Source organism: Panthera onca, chromosome D2 (genome assembly GCF_046562875.1).
Source record: "Panthera onca isolate mPanOnc1 chromosome D2, mPanOnc1 haplotype 2, whole genome shotgun sequence".
NCBI classification, from domain to species: domain Eukaryota; kingdom Metazoa; phylum Chordata; class Mammalia; order Carnivora; family Felidae; genus Panthera; species Panthera onca.
In genome coordinates this window covers 27,854,481-27,871,779 of record NC_138349.1, presented here as the reverse complement: position 1 = coordinate 27,871,779, position 17,299 = coordinate 27,854,481, and the positions used below count along the sequence as shown (strand labels likewise).

The following is a 17,299-nucleotide window of genomic DNA, read 5'->3' as shown; positions in this document are numbered from 1 at the left end:
CAAGATTTTCTCCTGTGTTTGCTTCTAGACATTGTCTTAGCTCCTACATATAAATCCAAAATCCATGTAAGTTAACTTTCAGATATGGTTGAAAGTAAAGAACAAAGTCCATTGTCTCTACATGGATATGCAGATGTTTCATCATCATCTTTTGAAAAGTCTATTTTTTCCTTATTAAGTTATCTTGGCACCTTTCTCAAAAATCAACTGGCCATATGTAAGTCTCTTCGTTGAGTCTATATTCTGTTTCATTGATCTACATGCTTGTCCTTACACCAAAGTCACACTATCTTGATTACTATTGCTTTATTTAAGTCTCGAAATTCAGTGCTGTGAATCCTCCATCTTTGTTTCTGTTTTGCAGAATCACTTGGCTGAAGTTTAGGTCCTTTGTGTTTCCATTTAAATTTTAGAGTCACGTTGTCAGTTTGCTTGCTGGGATTTCATTGATATTGCATTGACTCTTATCAATGGATCGATTGGAAGGAATGAACATCTTAACCATATTGAGTCCCATTTGTGAACATAATATATCTCTCCACTTATTTAGGTCTTATAAAATTTCCCTCAGCACCCAGGGCACCTGGGTGGTTCAGTCCATTAAGCATCCAACTTTGGCTCAGGTCATGATCTCACAGCTAATGGGTTCAAGCCCCATATCAAGCTCTGTGCTGACAGCTCAGAGCCTGGAGCCTGCTTTGGATTCTGTGTCTCCCTGTCTTTCCCCTCCCCTGCTTGTGCTCTGTGTGTCTCTCGCACGCAAAAATAAATAAACGTTAAAAATTTTTTTTTAAGTTTCCCTCAGCACTGTTTTGTTGTTTTCAGTTTTACAGGTATTAACACATATGTTGTTACGTTTATTCCTAAGTATTATATTTTTTAATGCTACTGTAAATTGTATAGGCAGACAGTTTTATTCATTTATTTATTTTTTATAAATGAAAATATTTTATTTCAACCAACTGAGCCACCCAGGTGTCCCAGGCAAACAGTTTTAAAAAGTATTTTTCCAAAAAAAGAAATGAGTATAGTGCTTACCCTTAGCAGGGCTGGCAACCCAAAAAAAGGAGTCAAGGCAGGGCTTATAAGGCTCCTGGTAATCTGTTTCTTGATCTAGGTGCTGGTTACATGGGTGTGTTCACATTCTGAAAATTCATCAAGCTATACATTTAAGATTATGCACATTTTTTAATTTTATTTTTTTTTAAATTTACATCCAAATTAGCATATAGTGCAACAATGATTTCAGGAGTAGATTCCTTAATGCCCCTTACCCATTTAGCCCATCCCCCCTCCCACAACGCCTCCCGTAAGCCTCTGTTTGTTCTCCATATTTAAGAGTCTTTTATGTTTTGTCCCCCTCCCCATTTTTATATTATTTTTGTTTCCCTTCCCTTATGTTCATCTGTTTTGTCTCTTAAAGTCCTCATACAAGTGAAGTCATTATTTGTCTTAAGATTATGCACTTTAAAAAAAATTGTTTTTAATGTTTATTTCTGAGAGAGAGCACGAGCAGGGGAGGGGCAGAGTGAGGGGGAGACACAGAATCTGAAGCAGGCTCCAGGCTCTTAGCTGTCAGCACAGAGCCCAGTGCAGGGCTTGAACTCGTGTACTGTGAGATCATGACCTGAGCAGAAGTTGGATGCCCAACTGAATGAGCCACCCAGGTGCTCCAAAATTATACACTTTTATGTATATTATACTGTAATGAAAAATTAAAATAGAAAAATACATATTACATAGTGAGAAAGAAATAAGGATTTTCTTTTAAGTTTATATATTTTGAGAGAGAGAAAGCACGAGTGGGGTAGGGACAGAGAGAGAAAGGGAGAGAATCCCAAGCAGGCTCTGCACTATCAGCATGGAGCCTGACATGGGGATCAAATCTAAACTGTGAGATCATGACCTGAGCCACAATCAAGAGTCAGATGCTTAACTGCCTGAGCTACCCAGGTGCCCCAGAAGTATGTATTTTCAAAAGAAGAGGGAAAGTCCAATTCCAGCAGTGTCATAAGTTCATTAGGAGTGTTGATTTATTGAGCACTTTACTGTGTGCCAGGTAGTAAACTAAGCATGCTTTTCTTAGATTATTTTATTTGATCCTCACAAAAACCCAGTGGAATATATTGTGTAATTATCCCCATTTGGCAAGATGAGGGAAACAGAGACTCAAAAAAAAAAAAAAAATCAAGTTGTTTATTCCATGACACACAGCTAGTAAATCGTGGACCTAGAGTTTGAAACCAGGTCTTTGTACTACTGTAGGACCACAACTCTTAAAAAATACAGTGTGGTGTAGAGGTTAAGAGTAAGCAACTCATTCAAAGCAATAATGGGTCTAAGGTGTGTGTTTTCCTACCTCACAAGGAAATACTCTGTTTTGGAAGTTGTGACTAAAATGTAGTACCAGCTGGAGTAGCCCAGACAGTTGGTACATACATGAACTATCAGTTTATACTTCATTTCTAATAGCCAAATGTGTTTTAGGTCCTATTTATGATTGGATCATTGAAAATACAAGGAAGTCCTGACTGAACTTTAGCTCCTGCAGTGGGATAACCAAATTTGTGAAATCCTTAGGCATTTTTATCTGTTAATAGTCTGATAGCCACTGATCAAAGCATGACTCCCTGTGATTCTAGAAACATCTGGTTTGTTGAAGATTATAAATAGAATCATTTCATTACCATGCCGATTATTGTTCTCTGTTCCTGGCATTTCTGGTCTTTAGCAAGAAAACAATAACCTAGGGTAGCATCCAACTCCAACCCATTTCCACCTTTTAAAAGACAAAAAGACAAATTTATAAAAGATGATGGAGGGGGAGGTTTGGGTTGTTGAGATGAGAAGTGGTGTTGGTGAAGCTTGTACACCCACCTATTCATTAGCTCACTAAATCTTACTCCATATTTCACAAATTTTTCTTTTCTGAAATGCAAACAAATAACCTACCCCAAAATAGCTCTGAAGTCCCCCAAGGCCTGTGTCCAACAAGGTTCTTATTAATCATTTTTAGTCTATATCATAGACCACAGTGGCACTTATGCTAGAAAACACCCAACTCTGTATACCAGAGCCTGCTGCTTACAGGTGTCAGCTCTTGCGTGTAAACAGAATGGCTAATGTCATTCTTGACCATACACTTTGAATTGTGTTTCGTGGATCATTTGTACAGAAACCTGCATGTAGGATTTAACATTTAGAAATTAAGCCAGCCTGTGCCTTGAATAGCAGAAGTTGATTTTCCAAATTTGATAGTTTTATAGCACGTTCAATATGTCTAGGCAGGTATGAGCTCCATAGTAACATTGGCCTTCCTGCCAAATCGGAATTGCCTCAGGCAAATGTGCCGAAGATCTATCAAAGTACTTTGAAAAGTGTCCCCAGCTTCAAACTTGCATATGATCCTTGTCTTCTTTCTTTTCTCATACCCCATGTCCAGTCTGTCAGCAAGTTCAGTTTGCTTAGCTTTCAAAGTATACGTTGAGTCCCAATTATTTCTCATTACCTCTACAGCCCTAGTCCAAAAGATTGTTCTCTTCCATGGACTACTTCGAAGTAGTCTTTTAATCAGTCTCCTTATTTCTATTCATGTCCCCTACAGTCTGTTGTTCACATAGCCATGCTCCATTTAAAAGAAGTCAGATCATGTCACTCTAGGGCTTCTAGGTGCTTGTCTATGTGATCTCTCTCTCTGTCTCTCTCTCTCTCTCTCTCTACATAGCTGCTCATCTTCCTGAGTTCCCTTTCCAGCACGGTAGCCTGAATTTCTTACTGGGTAGCTCAAGACTCTAAGAAGTAAGCAGAAGCTGAATGTTACTTTCTCCACACTTTGTTAGCCAAAGCCCAGATTCAAAGGCTAAGACAAACTCTGCCTTTTGATGGAAGGAACAGCATTCAATGTTCAGGGAGAGATGGAATTGTTTCAGGCCGTCTTGGAGATTGGCTGCTCCCACCTAAATGACCTGGATGAACTGGCTTGAACTACTCCGGCTTACTTCTCCTTGTTCCCTTGGTTCAAACCACCTGGGCCTTTTTGGTGTGCCTTAAAAATGCCAGACAGGGGCGCCTGGGTGGCTCAGTCGGTTGAGCGTCTGACTTCAGCTCAGGTCATGATCTCGCGGTCTGTGAGTTCGAGCCCCGCGTCGGGCTCTGTGCTGACAGCTCAGAGCCTGGAGCCTGTTTCAGATTCTGTGTCTCCCTCTCTCTCTGCCCCTCCCCTGTTCATGCTCTGTCTCTCTCTGTCTCAAAAATAAATAAACGTTAAAAAAAAAAAAAAAAATGCCAGACAGACTGTGCCACCCAGGACCTTTGCCCTCAAATTCCCTTTGCCCTAGACCATTCTTCCCCCATGTAACAAAATGTCTAATTTCCTCATTTCCTTCATGTCTCAGGTCAGAAGTCATCTCTTTAGGGAAACTATCTCTGACCCCTTAGGCTTAAATAATTATATTAGTTTTTTGTGTTTTTTTAATTGCTGCATAACAAGCTACCAGGATAAAATAACACCCATTCATTAGCTTACAATTTTCTAGGTCAGAAGTCTGGCATAGCATGGCCACGTCCTCTGTTCAGAGTGTCACAAGGCTGAAATGAAGGTGCTGACCAGGCTGCGTTCTCATCTGGAGGCTCTGGGGGGAAATCCTCTTCTCAGCTCATTGTTGTCAGCAGAATTCAGATCCTTGCCTTTGTAGTATTGAGGTACCCATTTCCTTACTGGCTGTCATCTGGGAGCTCTCTCAACTCGCAGAGGCTGACCACATCCTTTGCCATGTGGTCCCCTTCTTCTTCAGTAACCAATTGGAGAAAGCTCTCTGCTTTTAAAGAGCTCATTTGATAGGTCAAACCCACTCCAGTAATCTCCCTATCTTAAGGTCAGCTGATTTGGCACCTTAATTAAAGCAGTGCCTATGTGTTTGTTCGAATAGCTGAGAGAAGGTGTGTGTACGTATATATATATATATATATATATACGTACACACACCAAAGGCCCAGAATCTTGGGGGGAGCCATCTTAGAATTTTGCCTAGTACAATAACGTATACTTTTTTTTTCTATCCCCTTATTTTTTTTTTAAGTTTTTAATCTTTTATTTGAGAGAATGAGAGTGAGAGTGGGGGAGAGGGGCAGAGGAAGAGAGAGAGAGAATCTTGAAACAGGCTCCACACTGAGCATGGAACCCAATGCAGGGCTCGGTTCATGACCTGCACTGAAATCAAGAGTTGGATACTCAACCAGCTGGTCCACCCAGGCGCCCCATATCCCCTTACTTTTCTTTTTTTTTTTTTTTTTTTTTTTAAACGTTTTTTATTTATTTTTGGGACAGAGAGAGACAGAGCATGAACGGGGGAAGGGCAGAGAGAGAGGGAGACACAGAATCGGAAACAGGCTCCAGGCCCCGAGCCATCAGCCCAGAGCCTGACGCGGGGCTCGAACTCACAGACCGTGAGATCGTGACCTGGCTGAAGTCGGACGCTTAACCGACTGCGCCACCCAGGCGCCCCTCCCCTTACTTTTCTTAATAGCACTATGCACATTGTATTTTCCAGTATTTGGTTATGTTTTTATCTTGCTGTACATACTACAAGTTCCTGATAACAGACACTGTTATTTTGGTTCAGTGTTGTATTCCTAGCACCTAGGACAGTGTTTGACACATCGTAGATGCTTAGTTGATATTTTCTCAATGAACTAACTAATTAATAGAAAGACTGTATGGCATGTAAGTTTGATTTCCTTTTTAGAAGGAAAAGGGTAGGTTGAACATATACATGTTATATTTAAGCTTTATCTCCAAGGTACTAGAGTTTCAGATTATTCATTGGCCTTTCTTTGCGTGGAAGGTTTCTTATTTGATTGGTAAAAAATAAGTTGTGAGTAAGTAATTCTATAAATGTCCAGTAACTGGTATATACAAAAAAAAAAAGCAAATTAGCTTTTTTGCTTGCTAGTAATAATAACTTAATATGCCTTCAGCTTTCAGTTTTCATCTGTGTATCTCCAAATAATATCTTCCTGTGAACTTTTAGACATGAATGTCTAGTCATCCAACACTATTTCTGATTTACCAACTTACTGTGGTCTTTGTGTGGCTTTCTATGTAATTGCTATTCACAAGCATCCAATTACTAATAGAGTAACAGAGTGAGCTCCATCATATAGACATAATATAGCATGCCAGACCAGAAAATTATATATTTCCCTCATTTTCAGTACTTACTGTTTCATGTTTCTTTTAATCCACCCCTTCTACAGACGAAACTTGCCAATGGCACTTCCAGTATGATTGTGCCCAAGCAACGAAAACTCTCAGCAAGCTATGAGAAGGAAAAGGAGCTGTGTGTCAAATATTTTGAGCAGTGGTCAGAGTCCGATCAAGTGGAATTTGTAGAACATCTTATATCCCAAATGTGTCATTACCAACATGGACACATAAACTCATATCTTAAACCTATGCTGCAGAGGGATTTCATAACTGCTCTGCCAGGTATGTCTCTGGGTGTTTGTGAGCCATTAATTTGCCTAGAAGATATGTGACAATGGTAATGGAACTAGATCTTCGTCTTTCTTTTTAAAAGTCTTCATTGGCTTGATTTTTATAAACTGAGTTCTTTAATGTTACCTTCTTGGGGTATAAATACCCAAAACATCAAACTCTGGAAATAGAGACTCTTCTTTCCCCAGTCTTCTCTGGATCTCCTACCTTCTAGTCACCCTGTTCTTACCCACTGAGAGGTACAGATAAAATTTTTTGTGAGGTGCTACCTTGATAATGTGTCTTAGCTTCAAGATATGTTAACTTATGTACTTGGATTTGGATTTCTATGGGAATTTGTCAACAGAATAATTTAAATTATGGGACTGAATTTTTAAGTGAGTATTTTGTAAAGAAAGATATCTCAGGAGCCTTGTGACAATAATTTGTAAACACCAGGCTTTGCAACCTCACTGTTCTCAATAACCAAACATTTATCATAAGCTAAATATATGTTTGAATACACACATGCACAAGCTCACACACTTAAAATACATTTTTTTGTGGAAGATGATGTGGTGGTTTTACTGAATGCTTGATGGTGATCCTAGGATACTTTGTAGACATCAGTATTTGGAGGAAATGCTATCTCGAGGAAATACAAGGTTGTCCTCTGTGTTAAAAGTTTATTTTAAAAGAACATACAGTATCGGGGCCCTGAGTGGCTTAGTTGGTTGAGCATCCGACTTCAGTTCAGGTCATGATCTCACAACTCATGAGTTCAAGCCCTGCATTAGGCTCTGTGCTGACGGCTCAGAGCCTGGAGCCTGCTTCAGATTCTGTGTCTTCCTCTCTCTTTCTGCCCCTCTCCCATTTGCTCTGTCTCTCTCAAAAATAAATAAAAACATTTTTTAAAAAAGCTATAAAAGAACATATAGTACAAAAGATGAGTGAATCTCTAAAATATTATTATATCATGTTTTTATTTTTTTCAATTGTTTCCTGATTATAGAAGTTATAGGAAATTTAGAAAATTCAAAACCATTTAAAATATAAAAATAAAATTTCATTCAGAGAGAGCTGCTAATATGCTATTAATATTTTGGCATGTAGCCTTACTGTTTTTTCTAGGTGTGTATATTTCCTTCTAAAACGTTTGTAACATTTTTTTCTTACTGTGTTCTCTTAATGTATTTTCCTGAGTGTTCTTTTAAAACGTAATTATTGGGGCGCCTGGGTGGCTCAGTCGGTTAAGCGGCCGACTTCGGCTCAGGTCATGATCTCGCGGTCCATGAGTTCGAGCCCCGCGTCGGGCTCTGTGCTGACAGCTCAGAGCCTGGAGCCTGTTTCAGATTCTGTGTCTCCCTCTCTCTGACCCTCCCCGTTCATGCTCTGTCTCTCTCTGTCTCAAAAATAAATAAACGTTAAAAAAAAATTTTTTTTTTAAATAAAACGTAATTATTTATAGTATTATATATTCTTTATGGGGGCCAAAACACATATTATTTAACCCCTTTTTTTGACACTTAGGTAGTTCAAAATATTTTTCCTATTGTAAACTTTGCTGTGGTAGACATTCTTATTCACTAGTCTTTTCCTAGGAAGAAGTAACAGAAATATTATTATGAATATTTTCAAGGTTTTTAATACTTGTGCCAAACTGTCCTCTTCAAAAATATGCCAGCCCTCCCCCAAAAGGCATATTACTACTTTGCTTCATCTTGGCCAATTAATTTTTTTGTTTGTTTTTCCAAAATTGGAATTTAAATCACCCTTTAAAACAAAAGAAATACCTATTTATATCTTAGAAATAACCATTTTAAAACTAAATTTGTATCTATATTTTTTGTTAAGTAGAATAGACTTCTGCCCCCTCTTCCCTCACTGGATTTTGTTTTAGCCATAGGCAAACAGTTTTCATTGTGTGAACAATCTGTGTGTACCTCATTACTGTGCTCTCCCCAGTTACTGAGACATGCTACTATCTCAAGCATATACCACTAAGAATTGAGCAGGAGTTGATTAGATCTGTGTATCCTTTGCCTAATCCTGATCCCTGGTGTGTATCTGCTGACCACTTTATAAGATATTAAATCATCAGGCTAATGCTTTATGGCCATTTTAACTTATAAACCTACACCATCTGGCTACATTTAGTAAACCAAACTACTTCAAAAAATGCCTATAATCCATTAATGTAATGGGTTTGTTTAGAGTGTTAGGTGAAATTACTTCCAAAGACTTACTATAGGGATATAGTGAAGATCAGGAACAATTTGATGACAGCCATTAAAAACACAGGAATGAATTTTGGAAACTTCTGACGGCATAGAAAGTTTCAATTTAAAGGTGCAGGAATTGTACCATCACTGTTTTTTTGTTTTTTGTTTTTTTTTCACGAAGAACTAATTATTATATCTTTAATTGGGTTATAGTCATTTTCCTTTAATAAGAATTAAGTGATGGATGCCTCCATCTGCTTATGCTTAAATATGAACATGTGATGCCAGCCAAACAAAATCCATTTAATGCTTTCTTCTCCAAATCTGCTGAAAAATGTGACTGCTATCCATACAATTTTATAATTAGAATAATGTTTAAGCACGTTTGGGTTGTTGCTAATGGTGTCCAATTGTGTCTTCGTGTGATTCAAGGGAAAGGCACAAAATGAAATGTGGTATTCTCTTTCCTTTTGGTTAAGTTTGTGCCTGAGGGGGTCAGAGTATGAAGGAATCCTTCTGCACTATTTAAGTCTTTAGCACACCTCTGATGTGTAACCCGAAGAAGAAATAACCGTGAATGTGTTTGTCTCATTTGTGAATTAGAACAATAGCCAAAAACTTTATTCGTGTGATCATCCTGTTTTATAGTATCTATTTCTCTGAGGCCTCAGTACAGATTTGGGTGGTAGAGTATTTTAACTGGGAAGCCCATCCAGTTTAGGAAGCCCAAGATCTACTTCCATTGTTTTCCTCTATACATCCTACAAAATGGTCTCTGAAATTCTAACCAAGTTATTTATTGGTCTGGGATTTTTTTCATCTTTTGGTCAGCTGTCATGTAGGCTTTATAGCAGCAACTACTCTCAAATACAGTTTTTTTAAACATTTGAAATTAAACTGATACTTGAACTTAAACATACCTCTCTCTTTTCCTCTTGGGATGTTCCCATACCAATCTGTATTTCCTTCTTCTCTTCTTTCTGCATGCCCAAAATTCTATAACCCAGCACATTCTGACTTAGTGCCTCTCCCCTAGTACATTTAAAGGATATTTCTTTTACTGAACAGCTTTGGAACTGCAGCAGTAATAGAAACAGAATGAGAAATGGACCTAATATAGAGATTTGGGGGGGTCTGAATCACAGACTTTGAGATGCCATCCATAGAACATCCCCTAGTGCTGAAATCCATATAGATAGATGTGAATTGTTTTCTGGAATCCTTTTTATTTTTAATGTCTTGGGGGGTTTGCTAGTTGTTAGCTCTAACTTCCTTATCTAAAGGAAGATGGAAAATACTGTTCATTTCTGTAACCTTATGGAAAAATTATTGACACTCATTTTACCCAAGTTTCTGTTTGAAAAAGAAACTGGACCACACTAGGGACAATGATATGCTTTCAGAACAGAATAAATGCTGTTCTTTTTTTAAGGACCTTTTGTAAAAAACCATTCACCACCTATGCTTCTCTTCTTTACCTCCTCCCCCAAACCCAACAGCTCGGGGTTTGGATCACATTGCTGAGAACATTCTGTCATACCTGGATGCCAAATCACTATGTGCTGCTGAACTTGTATGTAAGGAATGGTACCGAGTGACATCTGATGGCATGTTATGGAAGAAGCTCATTGAGAGAATGGTCAGGACGGATTCTCTGTGGAGAGGCCTGGCAGAACGAAGAGGATGGTGAGCCTTTTAACTTTCTTACTATCATGGAGCTTCAGGACTTGGCCGTTCAGAGTCATTGGAATAATATTGGGAACCAGAGAGACTGCTTCTCATTGAATATGATGATGTTGCTGGTTTATAGCACAAAATGTAAAATAGTTGTACACGTACTCAACAGTGTTTCTTCTGACCAATCATTCATAAATGACATACTGTGTTAATACTACTTTGCAAAAAATGATTAAAAACCAACTTCATTTAGAGCATTCTGTTCTCTGGGCAGAAAGTAGTGTCCTGAAAAAGGGCTGATAGGCAGTTTGTAAGACAGATGAGTTTAGATCACACAGAAGCCATCAGATGCCCGAAACAATCCCGAACCAGTAAGTATGTTCTCCTTCAGAAGATTTCTTGTCTTTAATCCATGCCTGTGGTGGTTTATCACCTTTGTAATCAAAATTATTTTTACACTCAACTAGAATAAGAACTCTAGGCATGGGAAAGAGTGAAATGTGTCATCTAGTATATCTCACTGTTTCCTCAGAAAACTCATATTTTCTTAAGATTTTACTGCTTAATCCTGAATTCCTTGAGGCATTATATAGTGAGCAGCCTGAGAGACCTCACCAATTTTATTGTTGTTCTTTTAAGATAAAGGTACCATTTCATTAGAACTTCTGGAAGATGCCTTCTATATGTACTTTCAAAGGATATCTCTAGAATGTCACTGAAAGAAAGTCAGGTGTGAATAATTTCATAAGTAAAATAAAAGTGACATATTAAATATTTTAGTTGATAGAAATGCACCAGCAGACATATGTGTGCTCAGGGATATCCTGAGCAATTAATTTTATCAATTATATATCTTGGACCATAAAGAGATACAAAACTGTTAAGAAAAGAGGGGCAGCTTTTCTCAGCAATTTTCATTAAAATATAGTTAGCTCATTTTTTTTTCATCTTTGAAATTTATGGCTCCCTTTCTTTTATCTTTTTGGATATTTGAAATTCGTTGATATATAATAAACGTATTGACCCCTAAATGTTATACCAAATGCTTCAAGAAATTTCTGTCATTCTGGCTATTAGGAAGGCTTTATAATTTCCCTCAAATTCAATTAAAAAAAAATTTTTTTTAACATTTATTTATTTTTGAGACAGAGAGAGACACAGCATGAACAGGGGAGGGGCAGAGAGAGAGGGAGACACAGAATCTGAAACAGGCTCCAGGCTCTGAGCTGTCAGCACAGAGCCCGACGCGGGGCTCGAACTCACAGACCGCGAGATCGTGACCTGAGCTGAAGTCGGCCGCTTAACCAACTGAGCCACCCAGGCGCCCCTCAAATTCAATTTTAAAGGAAGCAAATGCCAAGCTATTCTTTGGCTATATAAACGTGAATATATGAAAGCATAGTGTTATTCTTCCCAAATATGTTTTTCTTATTCTCATTTATTTCACTATATAGAAAAATAGAAACCTTTCATAATTTATTTCATACTTTGGAAATAAACTCTTTATAAAAAAGCAAATATATATATATATATATATATATATACACACACACACATACATATATACATATATATACATATACATATACATATACATATACATATACATATACATATACATATATATAGTTGTATGGGATTCAAAATCCATCATTTTGCTAACAGGCATGCCAGGACCAGCCTTAGATATAGAGCAGTTGCTTACGTGGAAGAGTTTTAGGGCAGCTAGGAATATTCTACTACCCCTCACAGGGAAAAAAGAAGAGAAAAGAAAAAAAGAAAAATTCTCCAGGGTCACCTGGGTGGCTCAGTTGAGTAAGTGCCCATCTCTTCATTTTGGCTCCAGTCATGATCTCACAGTTCATGAGACTGAACCCTGAATTGGGCTCTCTGCTGTCAGCTTGGGATTCTCTCTCTGTCTCTGTCTCTGCCCCTCCCCTGCTCATTCCCTCCCTCCCTCTCTCGCTCTCTCTGTCCCTCCCTCCCCCTCCCCCAAAATAAATGAATAAACTCTAAAAAAAAAAGTCATTTAGGGGCACTGGGTGGCTCATTTGGTTAAGCAGCCGACTTCGGCTCAGGTCATGATCTCATGGTTCGTGAATTCAGGCTCTGTGCTGACAACTCGGAGCCTGGAGCCTGCTTCAGATTCTGTGTCTCTTTATCTCTCTGCCCCTCCCCCATTTGCGTGTGCTCGCTCGTGCTCGCTCTCTCTCTCTCTCTCTCTCACTCTCAGAAAATAAATAAAACATTAAAAAAATAAAAATTAAAAAAAACATCATTTAGGGCGCCTGGGTGGCTCGGTCAATTAAGCATCCAACTTTGGCTCAGGTCTTGATCTCATGGTTTGTGAGTCCAAGCCCTACATGGGGCTCCATGCTGTCAGTGCGGAGCCTGTTTCGGATCCTTTGTCTCCCTGTCTCTCTCTCCGTCACTGACACTCACTCATGCTCTCTCTCTCAAAAAGTAAACTTAAAAAATTTTTTTAATCTTTTAAAAAATGACATTTCAAAAGAAAAACCCAAATTCTCCTCCAAATTGGAACTCATAACCTAAAATCTCTAGGACAGAGATTCACTCCCATAGCAATAAAGGTTTCTTCCCTGTTAAAATATACTTTGTTCCCATTTGTACTGTAAATAACAGTAAACCTTTATCAGACATTGGGAGTTTACAAACTTTTTTTTTTTTTTTACTTTTTAAAAAATATATTTATTTTGAGAGACCACTTGTGTGGAGGGGGGGGGGAGGGGGGGGAGGGGCCAGAGAGAGAGAATCCCGTGCTATCAGCCTAGAACCTGACGAAGGGCTCCATCTCATGAATCATGAGATCACGAGCTGAGCTGAAATCAAGAGTTGGATGCTTAACCAACTGAGCCACCCAGGTGCCCTTACAAACTCTTTTTTTTGAAGGCAGGAAGAACAAGAAACAGATAAGCAGATTTGGACAGATGCTTATGAAAATACCAAAGATAACAGCCTCCACAATTTTACTTGGAGTTGGCAGTAAATAGGAAGATCTGTTATGTTAGTTACAAAGAGAAAAAACAAACAAGATCATTGAAAAGATGGCCTTTTGCCTTTTATATGAAGGGTATATGAAGGTATGGATGAGAAATAATCTAGGATCCAGTATTGATTATCACTCTTTCCCTATCTCCTCAACCACAGGAGCCCATTTCTGTTCTTTTGAGCATCCTTCATAGTTCAGACCATATTCTTTTGTCCCTGGCCACATTTGTCATCTTACCTTGATAGAGCCCCATGAAATTACAAGAATTTGTCCACCCCGTGGAGACTTCCTTTAATATCCCCCTTGACTTTCTCTGACTGCTTGTATTTTTTTTTTTTTTTTTTTTTTGAGAGAGAGAGAGAGAGAGCATGAGTGGGGGAAGGGTAGAGAGAAAGGGAGACATAGAATCTGAAGCAAGCTTCAGGCTCTGAGCTGTCAGCACAGAGCCCGACACAGGGCTTGAACTCATACTGCAAGATCATGAACTGAGTTGAAGTTGAACACCTAACCGATTGAGCTACTCAGGCACCCTTGACTGCTTGTGTCTTTTTAAAACTTTTTTAATGTTTATATTTATTTTTGAGAGAGAGAGAGACAGAGCAAGAGCAGGGGAGGGGCAGAGAGAGAGGGAGACACAGAATCCGAAGCAGGCTCCAAGCTCTGAGCTGTCAGCACAGAGCCCGACGCGGGGCTTGAACTCAGAAACCGCAAGATCATGACTTGAGCCAAAGTCGGACGTTCAACCGACCAAGCCACCCAGGCGTCCCAGTGACTGCTTGTATTTTTAAATTTGACTTTCTTCTTGTGTTAGTGTTCTCCCCTACTTTTTAAAAAATTCAGTCTATGATCACTTTCTCATCTTCTCTCAGATTGTCTTTCCAAGCCTACTGTGTCAATAAAGTTTTCCTTTCATACCTTTCCCCAAATCCTGGCTTTGACAGTTTCTTCCATTTCCCCCAACCAAAAACAATAAGTAAATATCGTTTTCTAATGAAGCTTTGGGTTTAGCTTCCACTCCACTGTTGTATTTAGATGAATTTGACAGTCTGCCCCTAGGACATGAACTCTGTCTCTTTCTATCTTGAATAATATTGAGTGTACTCTCTGTGCTCAGTAATGGTAACTCTTAAAAGTATAATAAACGACCACTTGGGAAAGTCCATTTTCTTAATCAGCAGATCACATTTTATGATAACATTCTAAATTTAATATTTAGCATTTATCATGTACTTACATTCTCAGAGGTACTAGACATTTCACACAGAAGTGGTCCCTGTTGTCAGAGAGCTTCCATCATAAAAGGTTTTGACTTACAACACAGATACAGACTGAAAAACCAGTTTTCAGCACCTCACCACCCTTTTTTGTAGCACCTTTAATTTGAAGAAACTCAGACACTTTAGCAAGGAATGAAAAATACATTGAGGTAAAAAATGAAATCAGAGGCTTATATGATTTCTCTTTTCTTAGAATGTAGGGATAGTTTCATTACATATGAAGAAAATCCTGGGCACCTATAGTCAATTGCCAGAGATTAAAAGGAGGGCAGGAATCTCTGAGGAATGGTGGGTACTGGGAGATAATAAAGTAGTAGAGTGTAGGCTCTAAAATCAGGCTTAGATTCAAATTCCAGGTCTACTTGCTAGGTGTGTGACCTTGAGCGGGTTACCTAACCTCCCTGGCATTTGATTTGTTTGCTTGCAAAATGAATGTAGTGATTATCACCTCATGAAAGGGTGTTGGAATTGAAATTATTAAGTTATAACTATTAACCAGATTTAGGATCTTTTCGCTCAAAATCTGTTGTTTGGTTACAGTGTGTTTGCAGAGTAAGATTGTTCTCTTATTGCAGAATAAGAGAAGTGTGCTTGTAACCCAGAATTATTTCACAATGTGTCTTGTTTGCCCTTTATGTTGATGTATCATATTTCTTGCTCCTATTAGCCCCCTTTTATAAACTATTATTTTAGCTTCTCCATTCTAGATTTGCCTTCCTCTGTTAACACAGAAGTGAAAGCTACCTTCCTGATAAATTTTCTCAACTAATTTTCAAGGTGTATAATAGGAAGAGGGCAGGGGAGAAGCGCTCCTGGAGACATTGAACAATTAATTATATTGTAATGGAGCTATAGAGGGAGGAGTGGATGACTGGCCCAGAGAAAACATGATTTCTCTGGTGCCAGGATTACACTCTGAGGCATTTCTGCCTATCTCCACTTTGCAAGGCACGGTGCCAGTGAGAACAGCAGTTAGTACACCCATAGTGGGGTTTACTAGCTTCCACACCGTGTTCGGTGGGTTCTTAACTTCAGGATGAGGAATTAAATTTTTTACCCAGCAGGAAGTGATTGCCATTTACTGGTTTTTTTTGTAGCAAAGATCTAGCTTGGGATACGAGTATTCCAGAGATGTGCTGTCATAAGGAAGGAGATGCTAACAAATGTTGCTCACTGGAGTCAAGGAAAGGCAGTAAAATGCATGTATGTATGTGCATAGCCAGGAACCTGGGAAAGAATGTCATGCCTTAGACTTGACAGCACAGTGCTCTTAGGCATTTCTTTTCATCTTCTTCCATACCTGCTGCTGGACACTCCTGTGTTTCCTTTCTTCTCTGTCAAAATGAATTGAATTGCTCCTTTTAAAGCACAGCTACACTGATCACCAGCAGCCTGGGTGCCCGAGCTGCCAACACACCTTACCCCACATAAATGAAGACTAGAAAAAATGATCTCCATGATAGAGGCATTCCTACTGCCCATGATGCTAGGCTCCACTGATACTGGCACAGCTTTACTTGGTGGTGGGGGGGGGGGGGGGGTGGGTAGAGAATGTGGGGCATGTGCCTAGTTCAGAGTTAGTAGTTACCATCACTAACAAAATTTTCAAAAGCCCAGTGAATCTGCCTGTACAGAGGTCTGATAGACTAGTTGATAAATTCTGATTATGCATATTTGCTTGATGACATTATAGTATTCCTGAAGGCCTGATAACTCTGATGGCTACACTACAAGTGGTCATGTTTACAATCAGTGCTGACTGAGCTCCTTAGAACCCAGAAAGTTGGCCTCTTGAAATCAGGCTTAACTTCACACTTTTCCAGGCTACGGAGATTATATGGAATGGTAACTGTGACAACACTTTGAAAAAATAAGAAGCTCCTTGTAAATGTTTGATATTGTGATTTTTATTGAAAATATTTGTTTTTTAGGGGACAGTATTTATTCAAAAACAAACCTCCTGATGGGAACGCTCCTCCCAACTCCTTTTACAGAGCACTTTATCCTAAAATTATACAAGACATTGAGGTAAGAATCTATTTATATTTGGATATTTGCCAAATACTAGAGAATCATCAGCATTCTTCAATAACAGAATTGTTACAGCAAACCCATTAAGGTTTATTAATGTGGGTTAAAAATCAATTCTTTTAAGTAAATAGGGTAGGTAAAATATAGTAAATTGCCAGGCAAAATTTTTAAAGCTTTTAAAGATTGTTTACTGGTAGATAAGTAGATGAGAGAGAGAAAATGATATCTTCATGCAATAGCACTGAGACTGTTACGATACTCCAATATCTTATGAATTGAGCCTTCCTGGAAGTTCACTGGTAGAAATGGCCACCACATAGGTATGGGGAGCACTGAGCATGTAACCTCATGAAGTGCACAGCTTGCCCTCTGTTGCCCCTTTTCCACCAGGTTTATCATTTAATTGGATGAGTTATATGCAGGAGAGTTCTAGAAAGTAAATCTTTAATAACTTTACAAATGAAAAAATGTTATACAAATTTAAACAGTGGTTTTTTTAAAACATATTTTGAGTTTGCCTTAAGTTCTATATAGTTAATAGAGTGAAGCACTGAGCATTTGTCATTGGTTGCCATGAAAGTCAGATAAGGATTTAGTGCTGGTCCTT

At 38.6% G+C, this 17,299-nt stretch overlaps 1 protein-coding gene across 10 annotated transcripts in view; it reads left to right on the top strand.

Moving 5' to 3' along the window:
• Nucleotides 1-17,299, top strand: part of BTRC (beta-transducin repeat containing E3 ubiquitin protein ligase) — a 182,766-nt gene that overhangs the window by 143,662 nt on the left and 21,805 nt on the right. For all 10 annotated transcript variants that reach the window (XM_078434750.2, XM_078434748.2, XM_078434745.2 and 7 more), the window contains 3 exons: nucleotides 6,256-6,487; nucleotides 10,197-10,383; nucleotides 16,593-16,689. In XM_078434750.2, coding sequence (XP_078290876.1) covers nucleotides 6,256-6,487; nucleotides 10,197-10,383; nucleotides 16,593-16,689 — 516 coding nt within the window. The remainder of the gene's footprint in view (nucleotides 1-6,255; nucleotides 6,488-10,196; nucleotides 10,384-16,592; nucleotides 16,690-17,299) is intronic.